Below are 25069 nucleotides of genomic sequence, written 5' to 3' on the forward strand. Positions count from 1 at the left end.
AATTGCTTTTACATTTAGTCTGGAGTTCGTAGTCATTATTTTCAGGAGAGTTAGCATGATATGAAATGCTTGGCCATTATCAAAAGGAGAGCCCTTGGTGTAGTTTTGGGAGGTGCTTAGAACTACCTGGAAATCCTGAATTGGGGAAGTGAGGCATCACCAGAGAGGAGACCCTCCCTACCTTGGCCTCTTAGGTGCTTACCTGGGTAAGTTTCTATCCCCAATTCAGGAAGATCTAGCTTTCTCAATACCAGTTGTTGAAAAGACTGTCCTTTTCCCTTTGAATGGGATTGACAACCTTGTCAAAAATCATTTGATTATATATGTGAGGTTTATTTTTGTACTCTTTGTTCTATTCTATTGCTCTATATGTCTATCTTTATGCCAGTACTACACTGCTTTGATTATTGTAGCTTTGTAGTAAGTTCTGAAATCAAAAATTGTAAGACTTCCAACTTTATTCTTTTTCAAGACTGCTTTGGTTATTTGGGGTCTCTTGGGATTCCACATGAATTTTAGGATGGATTTTTCTGTTTCTATAAAAACTGTCATTGAGATTTTGACAGAGATTGCATGGACTGTACAGATTGTTTTAAATAGTATTGACTTAAAGTAGTATTGACATCTTAACAGCTTTCAAGCCATGAACATGAGGTTGCTTTTCATTTATACGTGTCTTCAATTTCTTTCAACAATGTTTTGTAGTTTTTAGTGTACAAGTCCTTTGCCTTCTTGGTTAAGTTTGTTCCTAAGTATTTTATTCTTTTTGATAATATTGTAAATGAGATTGTTTTCTTAATTTCCTTTTAGAATTGTTCATTGTTAGTGTATAAAAACACAACTTCTTTCTGTGTGTTGATGTTGTAAAATTTGCTGAATTTTAACATTATTTTTAAAACTGATTTTATTCTGATGACATGTTCAATGAATGAAATGTGAAAAATATCGAAAGACACGAATAAATATTACCCACAATTCCACCACTGTGAGCTTGCCATACATTATGTTCTTTCATTCTCTCTCCTTTGTTCTCATAATCAGCCTTTTACTATTAATAATTTTAATCTTATTTTGTTACTTAAGAGTGTATAATGAACTTGAATTATTTTAATAAAGACGTATGTTCACAAAAGGTCACGGCCTGTTTCCATGCCTTCTCAGTTCAAATTCTCTGCAACCCCAACCCTGACCTTAACAATATTTAAAGACTTCATTTACAAATTGTATGATGGTTTTTATACGTTTTTAAACTCCTTGGCTATTGAACCCAGGCGACAAATATCAATTGAAGGCAACTTTGGGATATATGGTCATTTTACTAAATATATATTGGGCAGAGTCCAATTTTTTTTCACAGACTTGTCCTCAACCACGAAAGGAACCAAGAGTCTTTCTGGTCTTAAAAACACCAATCAGACAAATAATAGAAGAAAATATGTAGGGTGATATTATCCTGAATACATACATTACTCTGATATCTGAGGTAGACAAATTTTATTCTCTAACTTCGGACAATTGGTTGAAGACTGAAGCTTTGCAATTTTAGTATTTTGGATAAAGTGGCATTACCAAAAATATTGTGCTTAGCTCCAATTCCCTTGCAGTTTTACGTAAGGAATACACAAAGATGGCCACAGGATGCTTAATGGGAAGAGTACAGATTCTTAGAATGGTTGGTTTGCTTGATGCTCAAAAGGGTATTCCACACCCATTCACTCATTCCCTCACTAAGTATTTACTGAATGCCTACTATGTGCCATGCCCAGTTATAGGCACTGAGGGCAAATCAGTGAGTAAAACACAAGTTCTATCTGGATCTAAATTTTGGTTATTCAACAATATCATCCCTGGTTAATTCATTTAACCATTTTGTTTCACATCTGAAAAAGAGGGAGTTACATTATTTTCATGTTTTTTTTTTCAGTTTTAAAAGAAATGATTTTGCAGTGCTATGACTTTCTGTTTGGCATACACACTATTTAATTCCAGTACAGGAGTTCATGAGGCTGTCTCCTCCCAACGTGCCAAACTGCTGACCTCTTAGACTCCCCCATCCCATCATCTCTTGGTACACCTTACCCCCATCTGTTCCCTGACCTAAGTAGCACTGGAGAATCTATAAGTACACATGTATGTCACCAATATGTTGTAACAGATTTGCTTCCCTGATATTCTAGCAGGACCAAATGAGTAAAAGCAGCCAGGGCAGCCACACAATTCCTAGACAAGTTGATATCCCTTAGCTGTATACTATTTTAGTTTTACTGGGCTTTCATTTGTTATTCATTAACACTCCTCAGGAGGAGAAGGAAGGAGACCCACATTTAACTAATATCAGCCTGTGGTTTCAAGAATATCTTCCAGAGCAAAGGAAAGAAAATAAAAATAATACATTAAGTATTAGTTAATCTTATTTTCCTTTATACACATGATTTTAGTTTATTGCTGTAATTAGAGTTTGAGGAGCTACATCTGAGAGGAAGAGAAATCCTCCAGCATCTCTATTTATCTCTAAAATGCAGCAGATTGTATCACTTGGCATTTCATTTTTTTACATCTTTGCTGACTCTTCCATCACAATTTCTCTAGCTTAAAAACAAAACAAAAATATCCCTATTCCAATAGAATAGTGAATTTCCTATTATTCTTAAAGATACACAGTACTCTCCAATGTTCAAAAAATAAGAGCAACAGTAAAAAAACAAAGGTACTCCCCATCAAAGCTAGGGTTTCACTAAGATAGTCTCATTTTTTCTCTTAATGTAGCAAAGATATCAAAGGATGATAGCTAAAATTAGACCTTGCTGTGAAATATCAAATATCTTTGCTGTTCTTAGCACTGCAAATAGTTCAAACATACATACACTATGTTTTCATTTATTTCCTTCTATCATATGAAGAGTCCAATGATACTGGAGACTGAAGAGACCTTGTTACCCTACCTGAGTTCCATTAACACTAATTCTTTGGGGTACTAATAGAGGGTTTTTTTTTTGACTAAGTAAGTCTGGGAGGCTCTGGTTAAATAAAATGGAAACATTCCTTTACTGTAGGACATCTCAGGGCCTTTAATATGCTAATATATATTGTGATTCTCCTAGAAGGAAATATTGCAAACAACATTTCCAAAGTCTTTGACCATTACAGCCTTTATTTGAAGAGTAATTATGAGAAACACAAATCAAGTATAACACTCTCATTTTGAAGATGAGGAGATTCTGCTTACACTGGTTGGGATTTGCTCTGAGCTCACAGAGTTATCAGCACAGCTAGAGTTAGAACCTCTTGACTCTTAGCCAATGTTTCCTCTAAAATAAGACAAAAAATGATTTTGAGATCCTAATGTTTTGTCCTGTGTCCTCTCAATACATTCCTAGCACATTATTATTGTCTTAGGCACCAGTCACAAATCAAGAAAGAGTTGACACAGTAGTTATCCCAATTACATAATCTGGATCGGGACCTTTGGACCAATGATATTTGTGAGACATTTACATCACACATTTTAAGCCTAGGCTATTCATTCTTCCAATTTTTTTCAAGTGGAGGTTCAGAAATGAACTCATTTGCCAAAACATAAGTAATTTCAAATTTTTCTGTGAAAAATGCCATTGGTATTTTGATAGGGATTGCATTGAATCTGTAGATTGCCTTGGGTAGTATGGTCACTTTAACAATACTGATTCTTCCAATCGAAGAACATGGTATATTTTTCCATCTGTTTGTGTTGTCTTCAATTTCTTTCATCAGCATCTTATAGTTTTTGGAGTACAGGTCTTTTGCCTCCTTAGGTAGGTTTATTCCTAGGTATTTTATAATTTTTGATGCAATGGTAAATAGGACTGTTTCTTTAATTTCTGTTTCTGATATTTCATTTTTAGTGTATAGAAATGCAACAGATTTCTGTATATTAATTTTGTATCCTTCAACTTTACCAAATTCATTGATGAGTTCTAGTGGTTTCCTAGTGGCATTTTTAGGATTTTCTATGTATAGTATCATGTCATCTGCAAACAGTGACAATTTTACTTCTTCCTTTCCAATTTGGATTCCTTTCATTTCTTTTTTGGATTCCTTTCATTTCTTTTTCTTCTCTTAATTCTGTGGCTAGGACTTCCAAAACTATGTTGAATAAAAGTGGTGAGAGTGGGCATCCTTGCCTCGTTCCAGATCATAGAGGAAACGTTTTCAGCTTTTCATTGTTGAGTATGATGTTAGCTGTGGGTTTATCATATATGGCTTTTATTACATTGAGGTAGGTTCCCTCTATGCCCACTTTCTGGAGAGTATTTATCACAAATGGATGTTGAATTTTAGCAACAGCTTTTTCTGTATCTATTGAGAAGATCATATGGTTTTTATTCTTCAATTTGTTAATATAGTATATCACACTGATTGATTTATGGATATTGAAAAATCCTTGCATCCCTGCCTGGAATAAATCCCACTTGATCATGGTGTATGATCAATGTATTGTTGGGTTTGGCTTGCTAGTATTTTGCTGAGGATTTTTGCATCTATGCTCATCTGTTATATTGGCCTATAATTTTCTTTTTTTGTAGTATCTTTGTCTGATTTTGGTATCAGGGTGATGGTGGCCCCAAAGAATGAGTTCAGAAGTGTTCCTTCTTGTGCAATTTTTTGGAATAGTTTCAGAAGGTTAGGTGTTAACTCTTCTCTAAAGAGTTTGGTAGAATTCACCTATGAAGCCATCTGGTCCTGGACTTTTGTTTGTTGGGAATTTTTAAATTACTGATTCAATTACATTACTGGCAATGGATTTGTTCATATTTTCTATTTTTTCCTGGCTCAGTCTTGGGAGATTTTACCTTTCCAAGATTTGTCCACTTCTTTTAGGTTGTCCATTTTTTGGCCTATAGTTGTTCATACTAGTCTCTTATGATCCTTTGTATTTCTATGGTGTCAGTTGTAACTTCTTCTTTTTCATTTATGATTTTATTGATTTGGACCCTCTCCCTTTTTTTTTTCTCAATGAGTCTGTCTAAAGGTTTATCAATTTTGTTTATCTTTTCAAAGAACCAGCTTTTAGTTACATTGATCTTTTCTATTTTTTTTAGTCTCTATTTCACTTATTTCTTCTTTGATCTTTATGATTTCTTTCCTTCTACTAACTTTAGGTTTTGTTTGCTCTTCTTTCTCTAGTTCCTTTAGGTGTAAGGTTAGGTTCTTTATTTGATATCTTATTTCCTGAAGTAAGCTTGTATTGCTATAAACTCCCCTCTTAGAACTGCTTTTCCTGCATCCCATAGATTTTAGATCACCGTGTTTTTGTTTTCATTTGTCTCTAGGAATTCTCTAACACTATATACAAAAATAAACTCAAATGGATTAAAGACCTAAATGTAAGACTGGATACTATAAAACTCCTAGAGGAAAACATAGGCAGAACACTCTTTGACATAAATCACAGCAATATCTTTTTGGATCCTTCTCTTAAAGTAAAGAAAATAGGAGAAACAACAATAACAACAAATGGGACCTAATTAAACTGAAAGGCTTTTGCACAGCAAAGAAAACCATTGACAAAATGAAAAGACAAACTACTGAACAAGAGGAAAACATCTGCAAATAATATGAACAATAGGAATTAATATCCGACATATATAAACTGCTTATACAACTCAACATCAAAAAAACAAACAGAACTGAATAGACATTTTTCCAAAGAGGAAAGGTAGATGGCCAACAGGCACATGAAAAGGTGTTCAGCTTTGCTAATCAACAGGGGAATGTAAATCAAGACCACAATGAGATATCACCTCATACCTATCAGAATGACTATCATTAAAAAAGAACACAAATAACAAATGTTGGCAAGGATGTGGGGAAAAGAGAACTCTTGTATACTGCTGGTGGGAGTGTAACTTGGTGCAGTCACTGTGGAAAACAGTATCGAGGTTTCTTAGAAAACTAAAAATAGAACTACCTTATGACCTAGCAATCCCACTCCTAAGTAAATACCTAAAAAAACCCCAAAAACACTAATTTGAAAAGATACATGTACTCCAATGTTCATAGCAGCATTATTTACAATTGCCAAGATATGAAAGCAACCTAAGTGTCCATCCACAGATGAATGGATAAAGAAGGTGTGGTATATACATACAATTGAATACTACTATGTCATAAAAAAGAATGAAAATTTGCCATTTGCAGCAACATGGATGGATTTGGAGAGCATTACGCTAAGTGAAGTCAAACAGAGAAAGACAAATACTGTATGATATCACTTATATGTGGAATCTAAAATATACAACAATCTAGTGAATAAAACAAAAAAGAAGCAGACTCACAGATATAGAGAACAAACTAGTGGTTACCAGAGGGGGGTAAGGGCAATATAGGGGTGGGGGAGTGGGAGGTATAAACTGTTGGGTGTGAGATAGGCTCAAGGATGTATTGTACAACATGGGGAATATACCAATATGTTTTAATAACTGTAAATGGAAAGTAACGTTTAAAATTGTAAAAAAAAAATTTTTATAAAAATAAAAAAGCAAAAAAAAAAATTCCATCTCCTCTTTGCCACTGACTGTTGATCTTGTTTAGATACAGTTTTCTTACCTATAAAAAGGAGGCAGAAATAGCAAACATGAATTTATATGCAGTGCAGTTAATTCTGGTTACACTAATATTTTTTATTCTAAATGTGGCTTAATGAATTGGAGTATATACTTATATTGTTATGAAGTCAATATATCTATCCACACAATCAAATTACTATGATAAAAGCTAGGACCTTAACACTTTTGTTCTTGTATTTGGAGAATGAATGGAAAGAGTGTCTCTACTGAACCGCTGATCACATAGATCCACAAAAACTCTTACATTGAATATAGATCAATGGCCATGAACTCCTAATGTGTCAGGAAATACCTTTGAACCTAGTGACAATAAAACAAGAAGACCTTCCAAAGATGACAACCGCTGAATTAGAATAAAAAACATGGGTCCTGAAGGTGGATGGAAAAGCTGAGTGTATCCCTATTTCCATTGTTTGGGCATACAGATGTAGCCAGAACATAACTTCCTCTTAAAATGATAAATTAAGTGAGGGGGAAAATTATCTCACTTTTTTATTATGTGGTATTTTGCCTAAATATCCTTATGTTTCTTAAAAGGAGACATCTTTCCTTTAATGACCCATTAGATTAAAAAAATCTCTGGCACTGGGGAGTTAAGGATAAAGAGACAAGCTCCTAAACTGGGTTGTTTTTCTGCACACTAATGAAGTTCATAATTTAACTGAAGAAATTATTAGATATCTTCTCTCTTTATAACGGTATAAACCTCAGAGGAAAATGAGCTGCTTATGCATATATTCTCTTTATAATTCAAGAAATCCTCAAGGATTTAAAAAATATGCCCCGAATCAGAATGGCACTCTGTTGTCTTCTTAACATGGGTTCATACCATAAATATTTATTTTAAGCATTGTCACTGGAGTTAAGTAGCAATACTCTATGTTGTTTTTTATTTTTAATTATGGTTACTAAGCTTTTCATCTGAATGCTCTTATTTATTGAATTTCATTTTCCTTCAAAAAGAAGAAGAAATCTAAATGAAAATTTTTGGTTGACAGAATGGTTAAATTTAACTTGGAAAGAAAAAAAAAAGACTTGGAGGGATAGAATCTTCGACTGAAAATTTATGAAATTTTATTATATGAAAGAGGTAGCACACATTCACTATAGTTCCAGAAGGGAGAATGTGGACTAATATATGGAAGTTAAAAGGAAAATTTGATTGCGCTCAACTGAAGGATAAACTTTCTTAAAATAAACTAAGGTAGTTGGCCATTTCCAAGTTTATCCATTAATGTTTGTGGCTTGTTTTAGTGTTTTATAATGCCCGTTAAGTGGAAGTAGCTGCAGGTATTAAAGGTCTATGGGAAAATATGGGAAAAAATTCAGTTCATCTATTTATTTCCCCCCTCAGAAAATAAGCGACTATCTTAATTTTGTTAAAACCTAACACAATATGACAAATTAGCCCAATCACACATTATGAAGTTGCTAAAAATGAAGTAAGAAGTTAGAGTTCAGATAAACACACTGCAATCTGGTATAATGAAATGCAGGTTTCCTCCGCTATCTGAAAGTAGGGAGTTCCTATGAAACCTTTCGTAAGCTGAAATGGCGTAAAGCGAAGAAGCAATTACCCTAGGACACATCTTGGTAACAGGTGCACAGAATAAGTTGAGATAAGAGCACAGAAGCTCACAGACACAGTTGCAAACGATGGAGCCTTGATACTGAGATGCTGAGTGTAGTTCCCAGGGAAGGAGCCTGGTGGTGCTGCTCTCACCAGGTTTCTCAGGGTGCACACTGCCTCTAACAGGGATTGCTGCAGAACAGTCGCTGAACACTATTTTTGCTTTTCTCCTTTTTAAATAAAGGTGAAAATCCTCTTTAGACTCCTTTTGGTTAGCGAAAACAGGTACTAACGTAGGTTTTTTGTAAAAGCAAAATGGGGATACCTGTACTGGGGCAAAAGTCATGGAGAAGTGCCTTCCAGAATATTCCAAGAAGGGTAGAGCCACAAGACCTATTCGTTCATTATTGCCATTTAAAGTGGGTCTTTTGGGAATATACTGAGTCTGCTATATGTACTGAGCTCACTTCAGGTTAGTGTGGCTACAAGAGCATAATAAAGAGAAAGCATGAAGTTTGTAATTAGCAACCTGATTTTGTCACTTTATTATGTGTAGGATGTTAAAAAAAAAGTCATGGAACTTCTCTGGTCTTCAGTTTCTCATCTGTAAAATGGGGTTAAACAGCACCTGCCTCACAAGTTACTTGTAAGAACTAAAGGAGAAGGTGTATGACAAGAATCTTGTAACCCGAGTGCTGTACAAATGTAAAGGATTACCACTTAAACATTAATAGGGGCTATTAGAATCACCTCATTCCCCTCTTTTCTGATTTCCTTCTGTTTCTCAGAGCTTTTCTTAATTTCCTTCAAAAATTACCTCTTAAATGACAATACTCCACAGAGTTCTATAAATGTTCTATAAATGACCATAGTCATTTATAATTATGAGGGAAAACACCCTATCATATCAACGTCATCCATTCCCTAAACTTCAACCATCACATGTAAGGTGATAATTTTCAAACCTACATTTCTAATGCAAACCTTTCTCTGGAACACCAGAGCAGTATTTTCAAATCCTTTACTGGACTCCCACTTGGATCCCTACTAAAGTCTTTGCTTCTTTGAAATCTGATTGGTTGCCAAGTCCTATTGACTTTGTAAGCAAATATTAAACCCTTATGCTCTGATTGCTTTTGTGGAATTTGGAGAGCTTTTACAGACCCTCCACTTGAGCATCAGGACTTGGAGTTACGGTTGCTCCACAATTAAGCAATTGTACTGCTCTCCTTGTCTCTCTCTGTATTTCCTTGCTAATACAGCCACACTGGACTATCCCCTAACACCACTGCCTTAGAATGTTTCTCACCTACATTTAATTGCTATATGAGAAACCATATAATCTTAGATTTCCTATGACATGGGGAACTCAGAGGCCAAGATGCAGGAATCCTTAAAGGCTTCTTGGAGATACTAAACGTCCATAGGGAGAAGATGGAAGAGCATCTCCCAGGATTTGTCCACTCCACCAATTCCTCACTATTTGGAGTTCCTCAACATGCTGTGCTGTTTTTAAGCATAATTTGTAACCTAGAATATCCATTCTGCACTGGCTGCTTGGCATTCTAAGACACATATTCAAGATACCATGCAAATGTCATCCTCATCAAAGCTTCTGCGAGGCTTCCCAGATTAAGTTAGTATCTCCTGCTCTGTTTCCAGGGTGCTTCACACACTCACACAGTAAAAGCATTTAACCCAAGCTGTCATCATTTTTTGTTTACATGTCTCGGCCCCTTCTGGATATCAGTTCCTTGAAGGCGCTGACTATGCCTCCTGCATCTCCATATAGCCACTGTCTAGCCCACCACCTGTCCCAGGGCAGAGGTAAAGTCTTTTTGGGTAACAGAAAGAAGAAAGGTGTTACAAAAGCAGTCTGTTAAGCAGTAGTAAAGCCCAACCTCAGTATTTAAGACTAATTGGGAAGAACGGAAAAATGACAGGCCAAATGTGCCAAAATCACCCTGCAGGACGCCTCTCACAGGAGAGACAAAGGGTAAATATTTTGGTGGATTTATCCAAATTGCAGCTAGGAAAAAGACTAAGAGAAATTACAGGATAAATGTAAGTCTTTTATGATTGGCAGAGCACTTCCATATTACATGTGTTTTCCAAATTATTTGAGAAAATTTGAAGAATGCTCAACTGCTTTTTTACTTTTAAACTTCCACCGGTGTTCCTGTTTACCTAATATCACAAGTTTGTGCACTAACCATTTGAAAGCCTTGCTTCAAGAAAGTGAATTTCAACCTCCCTTTGTCCCAATTAGAGCAAATACCAAGGCGGCGACATTTAAACAAATATATCTGATTCCTTCTGAGGGTGAGAGTATAGGGGACCTTTCTCACTTCTGATACCCAAAGAGAATATTTCTGTCCCTGGACCTTCCCAGGTCCTGGGATTAGGCAGGGAGGCTGTGCTTCTGAGCTGGGGCAGCAGTGGAGCAAAGAAAGCACCCAAAAGTGTGTGGAAGTGGAGCTTCTGTGCTAGTGCTCCCTGGCTCTTTTCTTAAAGATAAATGGAGGCATCGAGGGCGAAGTCAATTCTATAAATAGTAACTGACAGCCAACCGCCTATAGGGAGCTTGGGTAGGCCCTGCAGGGGTCAAGAAATGAGTAAACATTACTGAGAAAAAATGGTTGATAATTATGTTTAGGAATATTGTGTAACAAGGCAAGTAATGGAGATATGCATTAGAGTTTTCTATCACTGAGAAAAGTTTTTACAATTCTGTCCTAGATCTTTTGAGGTTGAAAAAAATTTCTGTTATCTTATGTCTGAAACCAGTACCTTGATACACTGCTGACTGTATATCTTACAAATAAATGAGCATATTATCCAATGTTCATTGGTCTTTTAGACTTAACAATTATTACAATAAATTGCATTACTTCCTTGAAGCCCTTCACCTCAAAGAAACGGTAATGTTGAATTTATATTCTATAAAATCTATGTATCTGACAAATATAATGTTTACTTTTCAATTAATTTGAATCTGGAAAGTTTAGATGGGAACAAAACACTTAAAAGTCAAAACTTCCAATTGTGTGACTAAGAAAACATTTTGGACATTATCTATATTTAACAGCCCTGTGCATTTAACTCCCTGTCTGTATAAAAAAGATATTCAGAACAAACATCTACTCTTCATTTCTCCTCTCACCCCTTGTCTGGGTAGATTTTATTTATGCATTAGATGACCTTTTTGGCCATTAGAACCATCTTGCTTCAGCAGTTAATTAACACAAGTACCATAATTTAATACAGTTAATGCTACTTGATGCCCTTTAATGTAACTTCCATTAGTAATATTATTGTAGTATTACCCTGTAAATTAAAATGAGATCAAGGCTAAGAGAGCCACTCTTTAATTAAGGTACTGGCACACTGCACTCGTCTATTATTCACTAGAGAAAATCACCCTGATTTACTGAAGCAGGACATCCATAAGTCAGAATTAGTCCATGAAGATTATTAGGTTTATTGAACAATGTAAGTAACATGGAGTTGCTGAGATTGCCAACGGCCATATGTCCTCTTTTTCCTCGATTATCTTAATAAATACACAATAAGAGTGAGTAAATGGAAGCAAAATATGTATGTAGCCAAAGAGGCATAAAATTTTTATGATGTGATTATAGTTGTCAACAATAAAATTGGTATCAGATGTGTCACATGCTAAAAAAATAAATGCTACATTAGTTTAATAGCAATCAAAACATCATTTCTACACCAAATAATACAAGTCAGTATAAAACATAAAGGCCATAAACACATGTGCACGGGAAGTAGAAAACTGGAATTCACAGTCAATTGTTTTTTTTCTGTAGCTTAATATTTCAAGGTGAAAAAACTTGTAGTACTATGTGTCCACTATTCTATGGAAATTTACCCACTTTCCCCAAATAACTCATGCCAATTCTCACATCATGGTGGGGGTGGGGGTGGAGTGACAGGTAGAAAAGTATCATTATAATGATCAGACACAGACATGTAAAAGTAAGTTAAACATTGCAATCACATCAAGGATGGCAGAGGGCATGGGTTGAGGGAAGCAAAGACAGTTATATTTTGGAAAGTTTATATTTATGATATTCTTGAAAAGAAATTTTAGTACTTTCTTTTAGAGATCATCAATTAATGTTCAATCCTCCTATAGATTATTTACTATGTAGGGAAAAGGCGACTCAGGATTTTAACCCAACTGAAATTTTCAAGCGTATATCAGCTTCTTTGCTGAAAGGACTGTGAACCAGGCAATAGCTCAACAGTTCCCTTAGTGGCTCTATCTTCCTTATATAACTTAGAAGCTGGAGATATGCCCGAGCCATCAGGCCTTGCTTCTTTAGTCCCTCCCTTAAGACTAAAAATACCCCAGCCATCTGGTACCTAGCACAGTACATGCCAGCATCAGTTTTGCCCTGAGGAATTTGGACAGAGTTTGGAGGTGACAGAGTGGAACCTTATGGAAGGGGCTCACCTCTATTGGACCTTTCTCTTTTGCCCAGCTACTTCCTCACCAGCTTTCAGTTGACTGGTGAACAGGAAAAGACAGTAGAGGGGAGTCCCAGAGAAGGGAGGAGGGCTCCTCCAAACTCCTCAGAACCATTGAAATACAGTTGAAGGATACTACTAGGATGAAGGATAAAAGCAAAATGATAAATCTGGGGGGATTCTACATTTCTAACATGGCACCTTTAAGTGACAGTATGTCCGACTCCAATAGAGAATGCACCAACATGCTTTTAGCTTTAAAGTGTATTTTACACTCTCTTAAATAATCAGAGGAAAAAAATGAATATCTAATAACAGAAATAAGCTCAAACAATATTTATTTTCCAGCCAAAAAACATCACAAGACTGCCTTTTTTATAAGTGAAAAATGAGAGTTTTAGGGGAGGTTGGGCTATAAGGATTTTGGCTTAGTTTAAGGATTTCTCAAACTGTAAGTAAGCTGACCTAGATGATTCTACCTAACAATATAGATCACACTAGGATTCAAATTCACATCTCAACTTATTAATTTTGACATTTATTCTTGTAGATAAACAGAATGCTTGTTACTTTGTTGTGGTATGCCCTTGTTAATAATATCAACATCAACTGTTTTTATATATTGTATGTTCCCAAGAATAAGATACTGGAAACTGATCTTTTGCTAAAATATTCATGAGTACAATAGCTGCATTTTATCATAAATCACAAACTCATATTTAACATCATAGCTCCACACTGCTCTCATGTCATGCCCTGGTCGTATATGAACTCTAGAACACACAAGCTCAATATTGAACCAGTGCATATTTCTCTCAGAAATATGATTTTGCTCTAAAGATATTTTCATCAAAATTCACCAAATCTTGGTTAAAAGTTTTAAAAGAGGCTCCATAGGTAAAGATTTTTGACTCTTCCATGAGAAACATGAAGCCAGAACAAAGTTGAGAGTAGGTGGCCATCAGTTCATAAGTCAGATTCCATAAGGTAAAATTCTGAAACCTTTTCCACCTTACCGAGGTCATGCCCACCACCCCATTCTGCGTGCCCACTCTGGCTCTTACTTAACTGCAGTGGCCACTTCTTCCTTCTAGTGCACAAGTGTACCAGCACTATTATTAAAGGTGGTTTGAGACAACTCTCTGAAAGCCCAGGGAGTCTCAACACTTCTCCAGTCTCTGAGGACTAGGCTGCCCTAAGGGATTACTGGAAGCCAGTAATCAATGAATCTGGACTTATTTGTTTAGCTTTTATGATTAACTAAACCTACATGATGTATGTACTGTTTATATTCTTATCCCCATATATTTTGATTTAAAGCTCTCTTGGCATTTTTAGAATGATTATTGCTTTGCTTCACATTTCCTTTTTTTTTTTTTCCCCAGTGTGTTCTATACTCCACTCTTACCTTTAGTTTTCCCAACTCATCATCTCATGCTTCAACTCCCATCAGATGGCTATTCTGGTAGCATACCACACTTAAAAATCTGGTTGAGAATCTCTGTGTTGGTGGTCCTGGTTCTCATTATTCAAGTTTTTCATTTAAATGTCTTCAGAATCCTTGGAAACTTGTTCAATTGTGTCTCTGGTATATTATCAAAACAAAGATATGCCTGACTGGGAGCATTAATGCATTTGAACTATGGTGCATATGTAATTGACTGACAAAATAAAGGTAGCCTGAGACAGGTTCATATTTAAATGATAGTATATCCTTTTAAGATAATAACATCCAAGATCCTGAAAAGTAGAGCTTGCCCCTCGTTAATAAATGCAGTGTATTTCCTAAATGCTTTTGGTTCTGATTTAATAAAATGTAAAGAGACATAACTTTCATCTCTGGAACTTTTTTGGTACGATATAACAAAACATAAACAGAGAGTTGAACCATGCTGAAACTCTCTCTTGCATTCAAAAACAATAGTAAGATGTATTTTTTGTTTTTCAGTCCCTTTTACAGAGCAGCTGGCTTTGTTCCCCTGGCTTCATTATCTTAAAGACTTAAACCACCCCCTGACCTAGGGAGTTCCTTTTTCTCAAATAAGATGCTTTTTTTTGGCCTTTGGTTTAAATTCTAAGAAATCCTGCCAGGTTCAGGTTCAGTGACAGCAAGTCTGGGATCACAAATTATTGTTGAGTTAGAAGGGTCTCAAACGCCTCAGAACCTACCTCTAGGCTGGCGTTCCTGAGAAAATGTTACAGTAGAAAGGGGCAAATGTCACTCTACAGCTGCAGGAGCAGCAAACTGGCCTTTTCTTTGGACACACCTATTCTCATTCAAGTCAGACAGTTGTTTTCTTACCTTCCGTGAACCTTTATGTCGGAGATGGCGTAAAAGTAGCGTGCCAAGTGTAGCTCGTCTACAAATATTTCCCCAACGGCAGGTCTCAAAAGCCTTATCCTCAGGTCTGTGACAGTAAAGAAATCTCTGAGTTTCTTGGTTGTATCCAGTTGTCCGTAGAGGGAAGCCATATTGCGTAGCCAAGGTCCGGCAAAAAACGCGAACCTATCTTTGATTTCAAAGTGGATTATTTTGCTATTTGTCATATACCCTGTGGAATACTCTTCAGTGCAAATGATTTCTAAGACCGTATGCTGTGATAAATCCTTCACGGATTTAGGATCCATGTGAAAAGCATCTAAGCAGTCTGTGGCATAATACTGATAGGGCTGCCATGTTCGTCCATAATCAAGAGATTTCTCCAGGATCATTTGGTCTGGACGCCCCGATTCAAAGGTAATAACTATGTTGTCTGTGAGCTCAATAGTTTTGCTCCAAGACAGAGTGATGTTAACCTGGAGAGGCTTGGGATACTCTTTCCAAGTAGCAGACTGCCAAAATGTAGAGGGATGTCTTCCTTCAAAATCAAACATCAGCTCAGGTGGATGTGCCAGCTCCGGGGTACTTGCATCACACTCATTATTGCACATGTAGGGGTTGCCCTATGGAAGAAGAACAAAAGAGCGTGCATCAAAACATTGGTCTGACACAAGTTGCCATATTGCTGTTGCTGAGTGGGAGGCTAGGAGAAATAGAAAAAAACCACCAACAACCTGTTTGCAGTAATCATTTTTATTTGCCCTAACTGGATTCTCCTCTTTAATAGCTTAAAAAAAAAAAAAAAGAGGCAATATGGTAATTTTCTTGTCTTATTTCCTTCCATGGTCTTTAAGAAATGAAAACAGTTTATTTATCCCATATGTGTTAGACCTATAATGTGATCTCAGAAGCACAAAGACACTGAGCAACTGTCTAACAGCTCAATACCTCCACATCCTCTTAGAAAGATGTTATAGAAAAGCAAGGAAATTCCTCCATGCCTCAAGGACATTCCTCAAGAGCACAATTTTTTAAGAAGCAATTTTTCAAGTAAAGCTTTAGAATTAGCAATGAACCGTAAATACCTGTGCCCTGTTTGGGAAACAGTACCCCCATACGACATCCAGCTTATTTTTGCTTCACCTCAAATCCATCATACTTAACTGGGCCCCTGCTTCATAAAGCTTGCTTTTAAAGCATTTATTTTGTTCACCACAAATCATTAAAATGTGGTACACTACAGGCTCTGGGGCTTGGTCCCAACATCTGCCATCCTATTAGCTAGACGCAAGGGGATTGCTCAGGAAAGACTTTGGGTGGGGGTGTGCTCCAACTTATCAGGACAGGAAAATCCAGTACTTAATTAGAAGGTTTTTGAAGAGAATCACAGCCACTTGATGTATTACTCTGTGTCGGCCCATGGTCAGCTCTCTGTGGACGTTAGCCATTATTATTATTTTCCCTCACACAAAGGCTAATTCCTTCACAGTCTACTCTAACAAGAAGCTGAAAATAAGTCTCCTTGTCATATATCACAACAAGTTATAACAACACTTATGCAAAACTAAATGGCTGCTCTCAGTTTTCATTGGTAGACTGATTCTATGGCAAACAATTGGCTCCCCAATTTTGGTTTATTTTGTGTTTTAAAAAATGGTATCATTTGGAGTCAACTATTCAGGTATTTCTCTATTACCCTGTACTGGGTAATTATAAGCATGAATGGGTGAAAGAATCGATCCTCTGACATTGTCCTTAGGCTTTCTCTTGTAATTACAACTAGATTTTTTCTTTTTTCTTTTTCATGAACTGAGACCTTTTCATCATATCTGCAGGATGCATGAGCTGGGTCTCAAATAATGAATTTACACTTTAGACATTAATGCTCCGTTACCAGCTGACTCCTGTGAAATGTAAGACGAACATTGGAGACTTGCTTTGGCCTCCCTAGAGGCAACTTTCTCCTGCCTAGTCAGCTAATACTTTCACTCTCTCTTTTCCATTAATGCAACTGAATCCTAAAGCTGGCAACAGGTTTGGGGGTCTGAGTGTAACTGAGATGGGGTAGGAGAAAGGAGAGAAGGTACATTATTTGAGGACCAGAAATGTTTTAAAAATACATTCAAGGCATCAGTGATAATGGAAATGTTTCTGTTCTCTCTTGAATTTCAATTCCCTATTCCTGATCCCAGCATCTGTGGCACTATTTATAGTATCCCCCTCATAGTGAGCCAATGGGGGCAAAATAAGTTTCTGTTCCAGGTGGAATAAATCACCAAATTTATTATTATTTAAACTCTCTTAAGCATACCAGAGAGCCAAATGCAGAGCTCTGCAAACTGGCAAAGGCTTTTTATGGAGGGCTATAAATATTGTGGAATCTGTCAGGATTTATAAATTCTAAATATATGGAAATGCACACTGGAAGGGGTCAGATTTACACAAATCACACCTTCATTTGAAATTTACTGGAAAAAATATGGTCACTTCAAAATCTGTCAGCATGTAGCCATCTGCACAATCATTAACTTGGATGCTACCACCTTTCTCCTGACAAAAGCGTCTTCATCTGAGGTCAAGGGTATTGAAACACAGGAAATCAACTCTGCGGGATACACCAAAGTGAGTTATCAGACATTTGTATTAAGTCTTGTTGAAATATAGCATTTCTTTGATTTCTGCTTAGATACACAGAGCTCCTCAGATGGGGGCAGGGTCTGTGACAAAAAAGGAGGCACAGCTAGCTGACTCTGGGTGTGGGTCAATACTAGTAAACCTGTCTTAGAAAATATGCTTGAAGATATCTATTTACAAAGCACTCATTTCTACATTTGATAAAAGGTGTTGACAATACCCAGCGTTTATTTAGCACTTATAGATCATTTACTTTACATACATTATCCTGGGCAATCCTTTTCATCCCTACCTTATGGAAGAGAAAAGTGAGGCATACAGAAATGTTAAGTAACTTGTCCAAGGTCATATAACAGAGTGAGTAAGGGGTGGAGCTGGAACCCACTTTTCCTGCACCTGACCTGGCCCATTCAACTCCTAAGTCAATGGAGTTCCCTATGATGCAAACTAGTCTTGGAAACAAGAGTTGGCTGGTAGAACAGAAAAGCCTGTGACCAAATGAGTTTGGAAAACACAGCCTAAGGTCTTCTTGCCTTGGAGAGCCCTAATGAGCATTATCATACCTCTGAGATGCCTGGACGTTAAGAACGTTCCTTAGCTTCATATACTACCTAGTTTCAGAAACTTATTTGGCCATGGAACCCCTTTTTGGTAACCCCTATCTATATACCACATAAGTATAGATTCCTGGAGAGGATCCTTTGAGATTCTCTGCTTTGTATTTCTCTTAAATTGTAAACATGTGGATGGATGCCAAACAACAGGGCACAACCCGAAGTTTTAGTTGTTTAATGAAGACATAGCCACATCCAGCACTGTTTGCTTTTGTTCCAGAGAGGGACACCCTTCCACTTGGGCTGAGAAGACAGCCAGACCAGGATAAATGTTTACACCTACATCAAGTTGTCAGCCATCAAAATGCATGCCAGGAAAAGGGGAAAATTTTGTTTCTTTTCACTGATCTGGTAGTTTAAGCTTCATGTATTCAGTAATTATTCATTGACTGCCTACTGTATTATTATATTTAAGGTACTTGTCTTGGCTCTCAGGATACAACAGTAGAAAAATCCAAATCCTTGCTTTTAGCAGAGCTTCCATCTTAGTTGGGGAGAGATGCACTAAAAAAAAACAGATATATACTGCTTTATAATGTTACATGATGATAACTGCTATACAGAAAAATAAAGCCAATTAAAGGGGAGAATGCTGTTGGAGAAAGAATACTGACTGTAATTTTATATTGGGAGGTCAGAGAAAGTCTTGCCTCGAGAATATGACATTTGAGCAGATTAAGAACAATTCCCAGTTTACCCAGGAGATAATCAGAGGTTGACCAAAATGACAGTTTCGTCCTTCATCTGACTCTACTCCTAGTGATAATTTCAGCAGCATAACAATTTATTGAAACTGATGAGTAAACAAATCATTTCAAATGAAAATCTACACCAAATGACTGTAGATACCAAAACCCAAACAAACAAACAAGAAATTGAACTATTCTTATTTCATAGCATCCGTGCTCTTTTAGGAGATTAATGATTTGATGGCCACTAACATAACTTACTGAGAGATAATGACATTGAGATAAAATTAGCAGAGGGGAAAAAAAATGATTCTGGTTCCCTAAGAAGAAACCCTGCATGCTGGGTGAAAGAGAAAAAAGAGGAAAAGAAGAAAGCCAAAGCTGAAAATCTTACCATTATAGAAAGAGAAAGCTGGAGGTGAGATTATATGCTAAAATATTTAGTGTAAATGTTTCATACGGGTGTGATCTGTAGTACAGCACTGTTGTTACAGAGAATTATCTATATGAAAACAATTGCTGTTAAAGGGATTAGATTAATTAAAATTTCAACTACTTCAACCACACCCTAAATCTCTCTAATACCAGCAACAATAAAATTTATATCAGAAAAATAACTTCCTCCTACTTGTGAAAGCAAAGAACACTTCTTGTTGCTAAATCTAACAGATTCAGGCATTAGCAAATGTAAGCATTACTTTGTGGCCAGCAAGCAGCCTTAAATAGATCTTAATTTAAGTCCTACAAGCAACAGATCCTTAGCTGACTGTCTATGGACAAAGCAGAAAATATTTATGACTGTGCTGATAATATTTATACCATTAAGGGATGCCTAAATAATTAAACAGATATTGCTGCTAAATATGTTTATAACAATTAGAAGAAGACTGTGATGTTTAATTTCATTTAAAAAATAATGTAATATTTTACCACTGGGAGAACTGAAGTTAGTTATTAATTAGCAATTTGTAGCCAAAGTGCAGTGTTATTTATTATTCTTCTTTAATGTCCTTTCAGAACTTAGAGGGATAAATAAAATTTTAGATATGTTCGTACTGTTTCTATGGACAGAAGTGTCTTCCTTCTGGTAAGTGACACTTTGAAAAGAACATCCTTTCACCTAAGATCTGCTAGATCCTTCAGAGTCAAGAAAGAAAATCCTATATAAGCAGTATATAATGTAATACTTGTGGTTCCTACCACTGTGAACTTGCTTTTCCAAGCTTTACCTATTGGCAAAATATTGGTAATGAAAGTTGGAACCATAGGGAATTCTCATGGGAGATCTGTTACAAACTTGTAAGTTACATGCCAAGCAGGCATGCAACTTACAAGTGGCTGTGAGAAGAATTTGAGTTAACACTTACATAGATTGTGAAAAACACTGAGACAGAGCTGCCTCCCAGCCCATTTGCATCTGGCTCATCCTTGCTTGTTTTATTGGTAAGGGACAGTAAGGAAAAAAAAAAAAAAAAAAGACACAAAGGCAAAGGGAGCAGAAACTGCATTCTGAGATAGCACTCCAGACCTGTTCCCACTGTGACTTTGAAATGGACATCACTATGGCTTTGCCAGTGCAAGGTTTTCGAAGGATGAAGAAACCAGTAGCACAGTCCACTGCTCACCTCTCAGACAGACAGACCATGAACAACATGCTTTAGCTGCTAGGCTGGGCTATCGCCTTCAGGAGGTGGCTTTTTCTCCTCTTTAAATACAGCTCATTGGGAGCCAACCAAGCAGGACAGTTTCTGGGAGGCTGGTGACTGACCTCTTTATATCAGAAGGGTAATTTTTGGTTGGAGGGACCTCCACTCCCAGTCCTTTCTTGGAACTTCTTGGTCTTGGAACTTCGAGATTTTTTCTTGGCTCTAATAAAGGGGAAAGGCCCATCCTTTATGAATTTTCGGATGAAACTCAGACTACTCTGAGTATGGGAGCTGATGTTTAATTAGTCATGCTGAGGTGCCCGCTTCAGGCCTTACAACTTTGTTACTGACATAAGGGAGAACAGAGAGAAATCAGACCCAGACGTAAGAACAATCCAAGATAGTGGGTATCTTTCCCAGACATCTGAAAGATAAATACCAGTGCCACCAATACTGATAAGGCTTGATGACCACAGCTATGGGGATAGACTCTATATATCCTCAGATGAGAAAGGCCCATAAAGCAGTGTGTTTCCAGTTGTCCATTGTATCTTTGGAAACAAAGGACAGCAATCTCTTCAAATGGCACTGAAATCTTACTTTGTAACCTGCCCTATTGATTGGCATGTTGGGTCCCAATGTAGGGCATATACATGGTAACAACATAGCCTGAATATTATGGGACTGACCCAACTAAAATATTCTGAAACTGGTGTTACAAAAGTACCTATGTATTTGTCAGAGCATGAATCCCAACTTTTAGTTTGGGAAATACAGCCACTCTAAGAATGACAGAAAATACAGAATTTTGTTTTTGTAACTCTGAAGTTAAAAACCTACTACTCCATTTTCTAATGGAACCCCTTGCTCATCACAAAGATTCCTCCCTGCCACAGACACAGCCTTAAGGCCTGACTGAAGCTGTTGCTTGTTTCCATCTGCTCGCTGATAGCACTAACCATGTGTGGACTTTTTTTTTTTTTTTGCGGTACGCGGGCCTCTCACCGTCGTGGCCTCTCCTACTCCCGTTGCGGAGCACAGGCTCCGGACGTGCAGGCTCAGCGGCCATGGCTCACAGGCTCAGCCGCTCCGCGGCATGTGGGATCCTCCCAGACCGGGGCACGAACCTGCATCCCCTGCATTGGCAGGCGGACTCTCAACCACTGCGCCACCAGGGAAGCCCGGGACGTTTTTACTCAAGAATAAAGACGGGAGGGCTTAACTTTTCTACAACAAGAATGCTAGAAGCCGTATCACAGATTACAAGCCATAATAGACACTGGTGTAAATCCCTGCAGAGAATTATGGTTAGGATTTTCAAACTGGTGAAGGCTGCAGAGGTCAAGAAGACCAAGTTTCTAAGAAGGAGCCAATAAAAGTCTAAAGCCACAAGCCACAAAAATGGATTCCTATATAGCAATCTAAATCATTACTTTGTATGTACTGAAGAAGAAATAAATATTCATAGAATCAAGTGGGTTCAAAAGTGAATATCTACAGAAAACACTGTAGTAAGCTGACACTATTGTAATTGGTAGGGCAATTGCTTTTTAAAATTTATTTTCTTAATAAACATTACTTAAAAGTCTTTGGTACAGTATTTTGCCTTATAGATAGTCTCAAAATAGACCAGAACACAGACACTTAAATGTTAATAACACAAAGCTGAAGCAAGCTGTCAGCAGTCTCAGTTAAAGTAATTTGAAAGAAACAAGGTGAATAAAATACCACGAAGGTAGGAATGTTCTGCACCCTGATGCCATCATGTGTTGTGAGAATTAGTTTGAGCATTTTGAATCCTGAAAGATCAGATTTGATTCTCAAAAATTGCTTCCTTTTTCTCTCACATGAGAAAGTAAGTCCAAGATCTGCTTGATGTCCATCTTCTGAAAACCACCAACTTTAAGAGAGTATAGGAAGACCAAAGCATCCTCTGTTGAAGTGATCACTTAATCACAAGAGACAGGAAGGTATCTTCCCAATGTGACACTCAAATGTGATTGGGTTTTGGTGTGTCTATTCTGATTTCTCATACTCTTTATTTCTTTCAAATGTCTCTCTTCCAATTTCATTAGTTGTTTACTGGGTACCATTGCTATTTTTAAAGTATTGTGAAAAACACAGAAATAATACAATAAAATATTTACAATTTAGTAGTGAAGTTTAGACCTAAACAAGCAACAATCCCATGTTTCTCAAATTGGTTACTCATGCTCTCAGAGAGAGCATCAGTGTCCTTGAGGGTAAACAGTGTCACTAACAACCCCATACAACTTCCTGGAGTTTCACCCCTTGGTACATAATTAAACATATTTTTATACTAAAAACAGAATTTTATGGAGGAAGATGCAAAAATAAATGTACAAGTGTTTTTTAGGAAAAGATACAGAGACATTTCAAGCTTGGAGCAAATTTGGATGTAGGTGTCAAAGCCCACTAAACAAGAGTATGAAAGAGGAGGAGTCTGAGGGGCTCAGCTGGGTGATAATTTATTCTACTCCACCACCCCTCCTGCATATGATACTTAATCCAAACCACCCTGCAGTGGTTGCAGCACCACTAGCCTTATCAAGGCTGAGAATTGTGAATTAAACTATCCCAGTATTAAATCCCAGTCTGAAAATATTTGCTGCTCTCCACCCCTATGGTAATCCAGGTAGTATTCTTCATACACTAAAATCTCCATGTTTTATTTTTTTCAGACTTTAAATATAATGTTTTAAATATTCAAATTAATTCAATCTTATAGTAGAGTTATTAGCCTATTATTTTATTAGTGTTATTTTTTATTGGCATATAGTTGCTTTACAGTATTGTGTTAGTTTATATTGTACAGCAAAGTGAATCAGTTATACATATAGATATGCCCCCTCTTTTTTGGATTTCCTTCTCATTTAGGTTACTACAGAGCATTGAGTAGAGTTCCTTGAGCTATACAGTAGGTTCTCATTAGTTATCTATTTTATACATAGTATCAATAGTGTATATATGTCAATCCCAATCTCCCAATTCATCCTCCCCACTTTCCCCTTGGTATCTATACGTTTGTTCTCTACATCTGTGTCTCTATTTCTGCTTTGTAAATATGATCGTCTCTACAAATTTTTTCAGACTCCACATATATATATGTTAATATATGATATTTGTTTTTCTGACTTACTTCACTCTGTATGACAGTCTCTAGGTCTATCCATGTCTCTACAAAAGACCCAATTTCGTTCCTTTTTATGGCTGAGTAATATTCCATTGTATACACATACCACATCTTCTTTATCCATTCCTCTGTTGATGGACATTTAGGTTGGTTCCGTGTCCTGGCTATTGTAAATAGAGCTGCAATGAACATTGGGGTGCCTGTGTCTTTTTGAATTATGGTTTTCTCAGGGTATATGCCCAGTAGTGGGATTGCTGGGTCATATGGTAATTCTATTTTTATTTTTTTAAAAAAGTGAAATTGTCATTCTCCTTCCACCAAGTCATAATATATACTCTGTATGCAATAGCATATAAATTTTAAGTTGTATAAGAAATACCTGGTGAGTGCAGTCCCTACTCATCAGGAATTCTTTTTCAATAGATTGGGTTGCAGATTCCCTCTAGACCACACTTTGATAAACACTGGTGTATTGTTTATTAAGAGCCAAGGCAGATCTGGGGTAGATCTGCCTAGGTTTGAATTCCAGCTCTACCATTTAACTATTATGTAATTTTTGACAAGCTACTTGACTTTTTTGAGCCTTGATTTCTCCTTCTTTAAATTCATATAATAATATGCACTCCATGATGTTAATCTGAGATAATAATGCATGTTAAGTGTTTAGCATCTCCTTGGCAGGCAATGAGTGCTCAATAATTAGTAGCTAGCATTAAACGTGCTCCTCCCCCTGTATCCCTTGACACTGAGAATGACACCAAGTTCTTCTATTTCCCAAGTGGGAAACGTGGGAATCATTTTATTTTAATTTTTCTTCAATCTGTTCACCAGCCAAGTTCTCTACATGCAACTCATCACCACAGCTTTGTTCACAATGCCAATGCTGTCCTTAGTTTTTAAAAATATTTTAAATATTTAAAAAATATTCTTCTCCTGAATTACTGTAATAGCTTCTTTATTTTTTTAACATCTTTATTGGAGTATAATTGCTTTACAATGGTGTGTTAGTTTCTGCTGTATAACAGAGTGACTCATCTATACATACACATATATCCCCATATCTCCTCCCTCTTGCATCTCCCTCCCACCCTCCCTATCCCACCCCTCTAGTTGGACACAAAGCACCAAGCTGATCTCCCTGTGCTATGCGGCTGCTTCTCACTAGGTACCTATTTTACATTTGGTAGTGTACATATGTCAATGCCACTCTTTCACTTCGTCCCAGCTCACCTTTCCCCCTTCCCGTGTCCTCAAGTCCATTCTTTACATCTGCGTCTTTATTCCTGTCCTGCCCCTAGGTTCTTCAGACCATGTAATAGCTTCTTAAATGCTCTCTCTTCATA

The 25069-nt window shown here is 36.9% G+C and overlaps 1 protein-coding gene across 2 annotated transcripts in view; it reads right to left on the minus strand.

Moving 5' to 3' along the window:
* Positions 1-25069, minus strand: part of NTNG1 (netrin G1) — a gene marked incomplete at both ends in the record, with an annotated part of 346932 nt that overhangs the window by 156131 nt on the left and 165732 nt on the right. For both annotated transcript variants that reach the window (XM_081216967.1, XM_081216966.1), the window contains one exon: positions 14972-15612. In XM_081216967.1, the coding sequence (XP_081073093.1) occupies positions 14972-15612 (641 nt within the window). The remainder of the gene's footprint in view (positions 1-14971; positions 15613-25069) is intronic.

This window comes from Mesoplodon bidens (assembly GCF_964165515.1).
Source record: "Mesoplodon bidens genome assembly, chromosome: 2".
In the NCBI taxonomy this organism is placed as follows: domain Eukaryota; kingdom Metazoa; phylum Chordata; class Mammalia; order Artiodactyla; family Ziphiidae; genus Mesoplodon; species Mesoplodon bidens.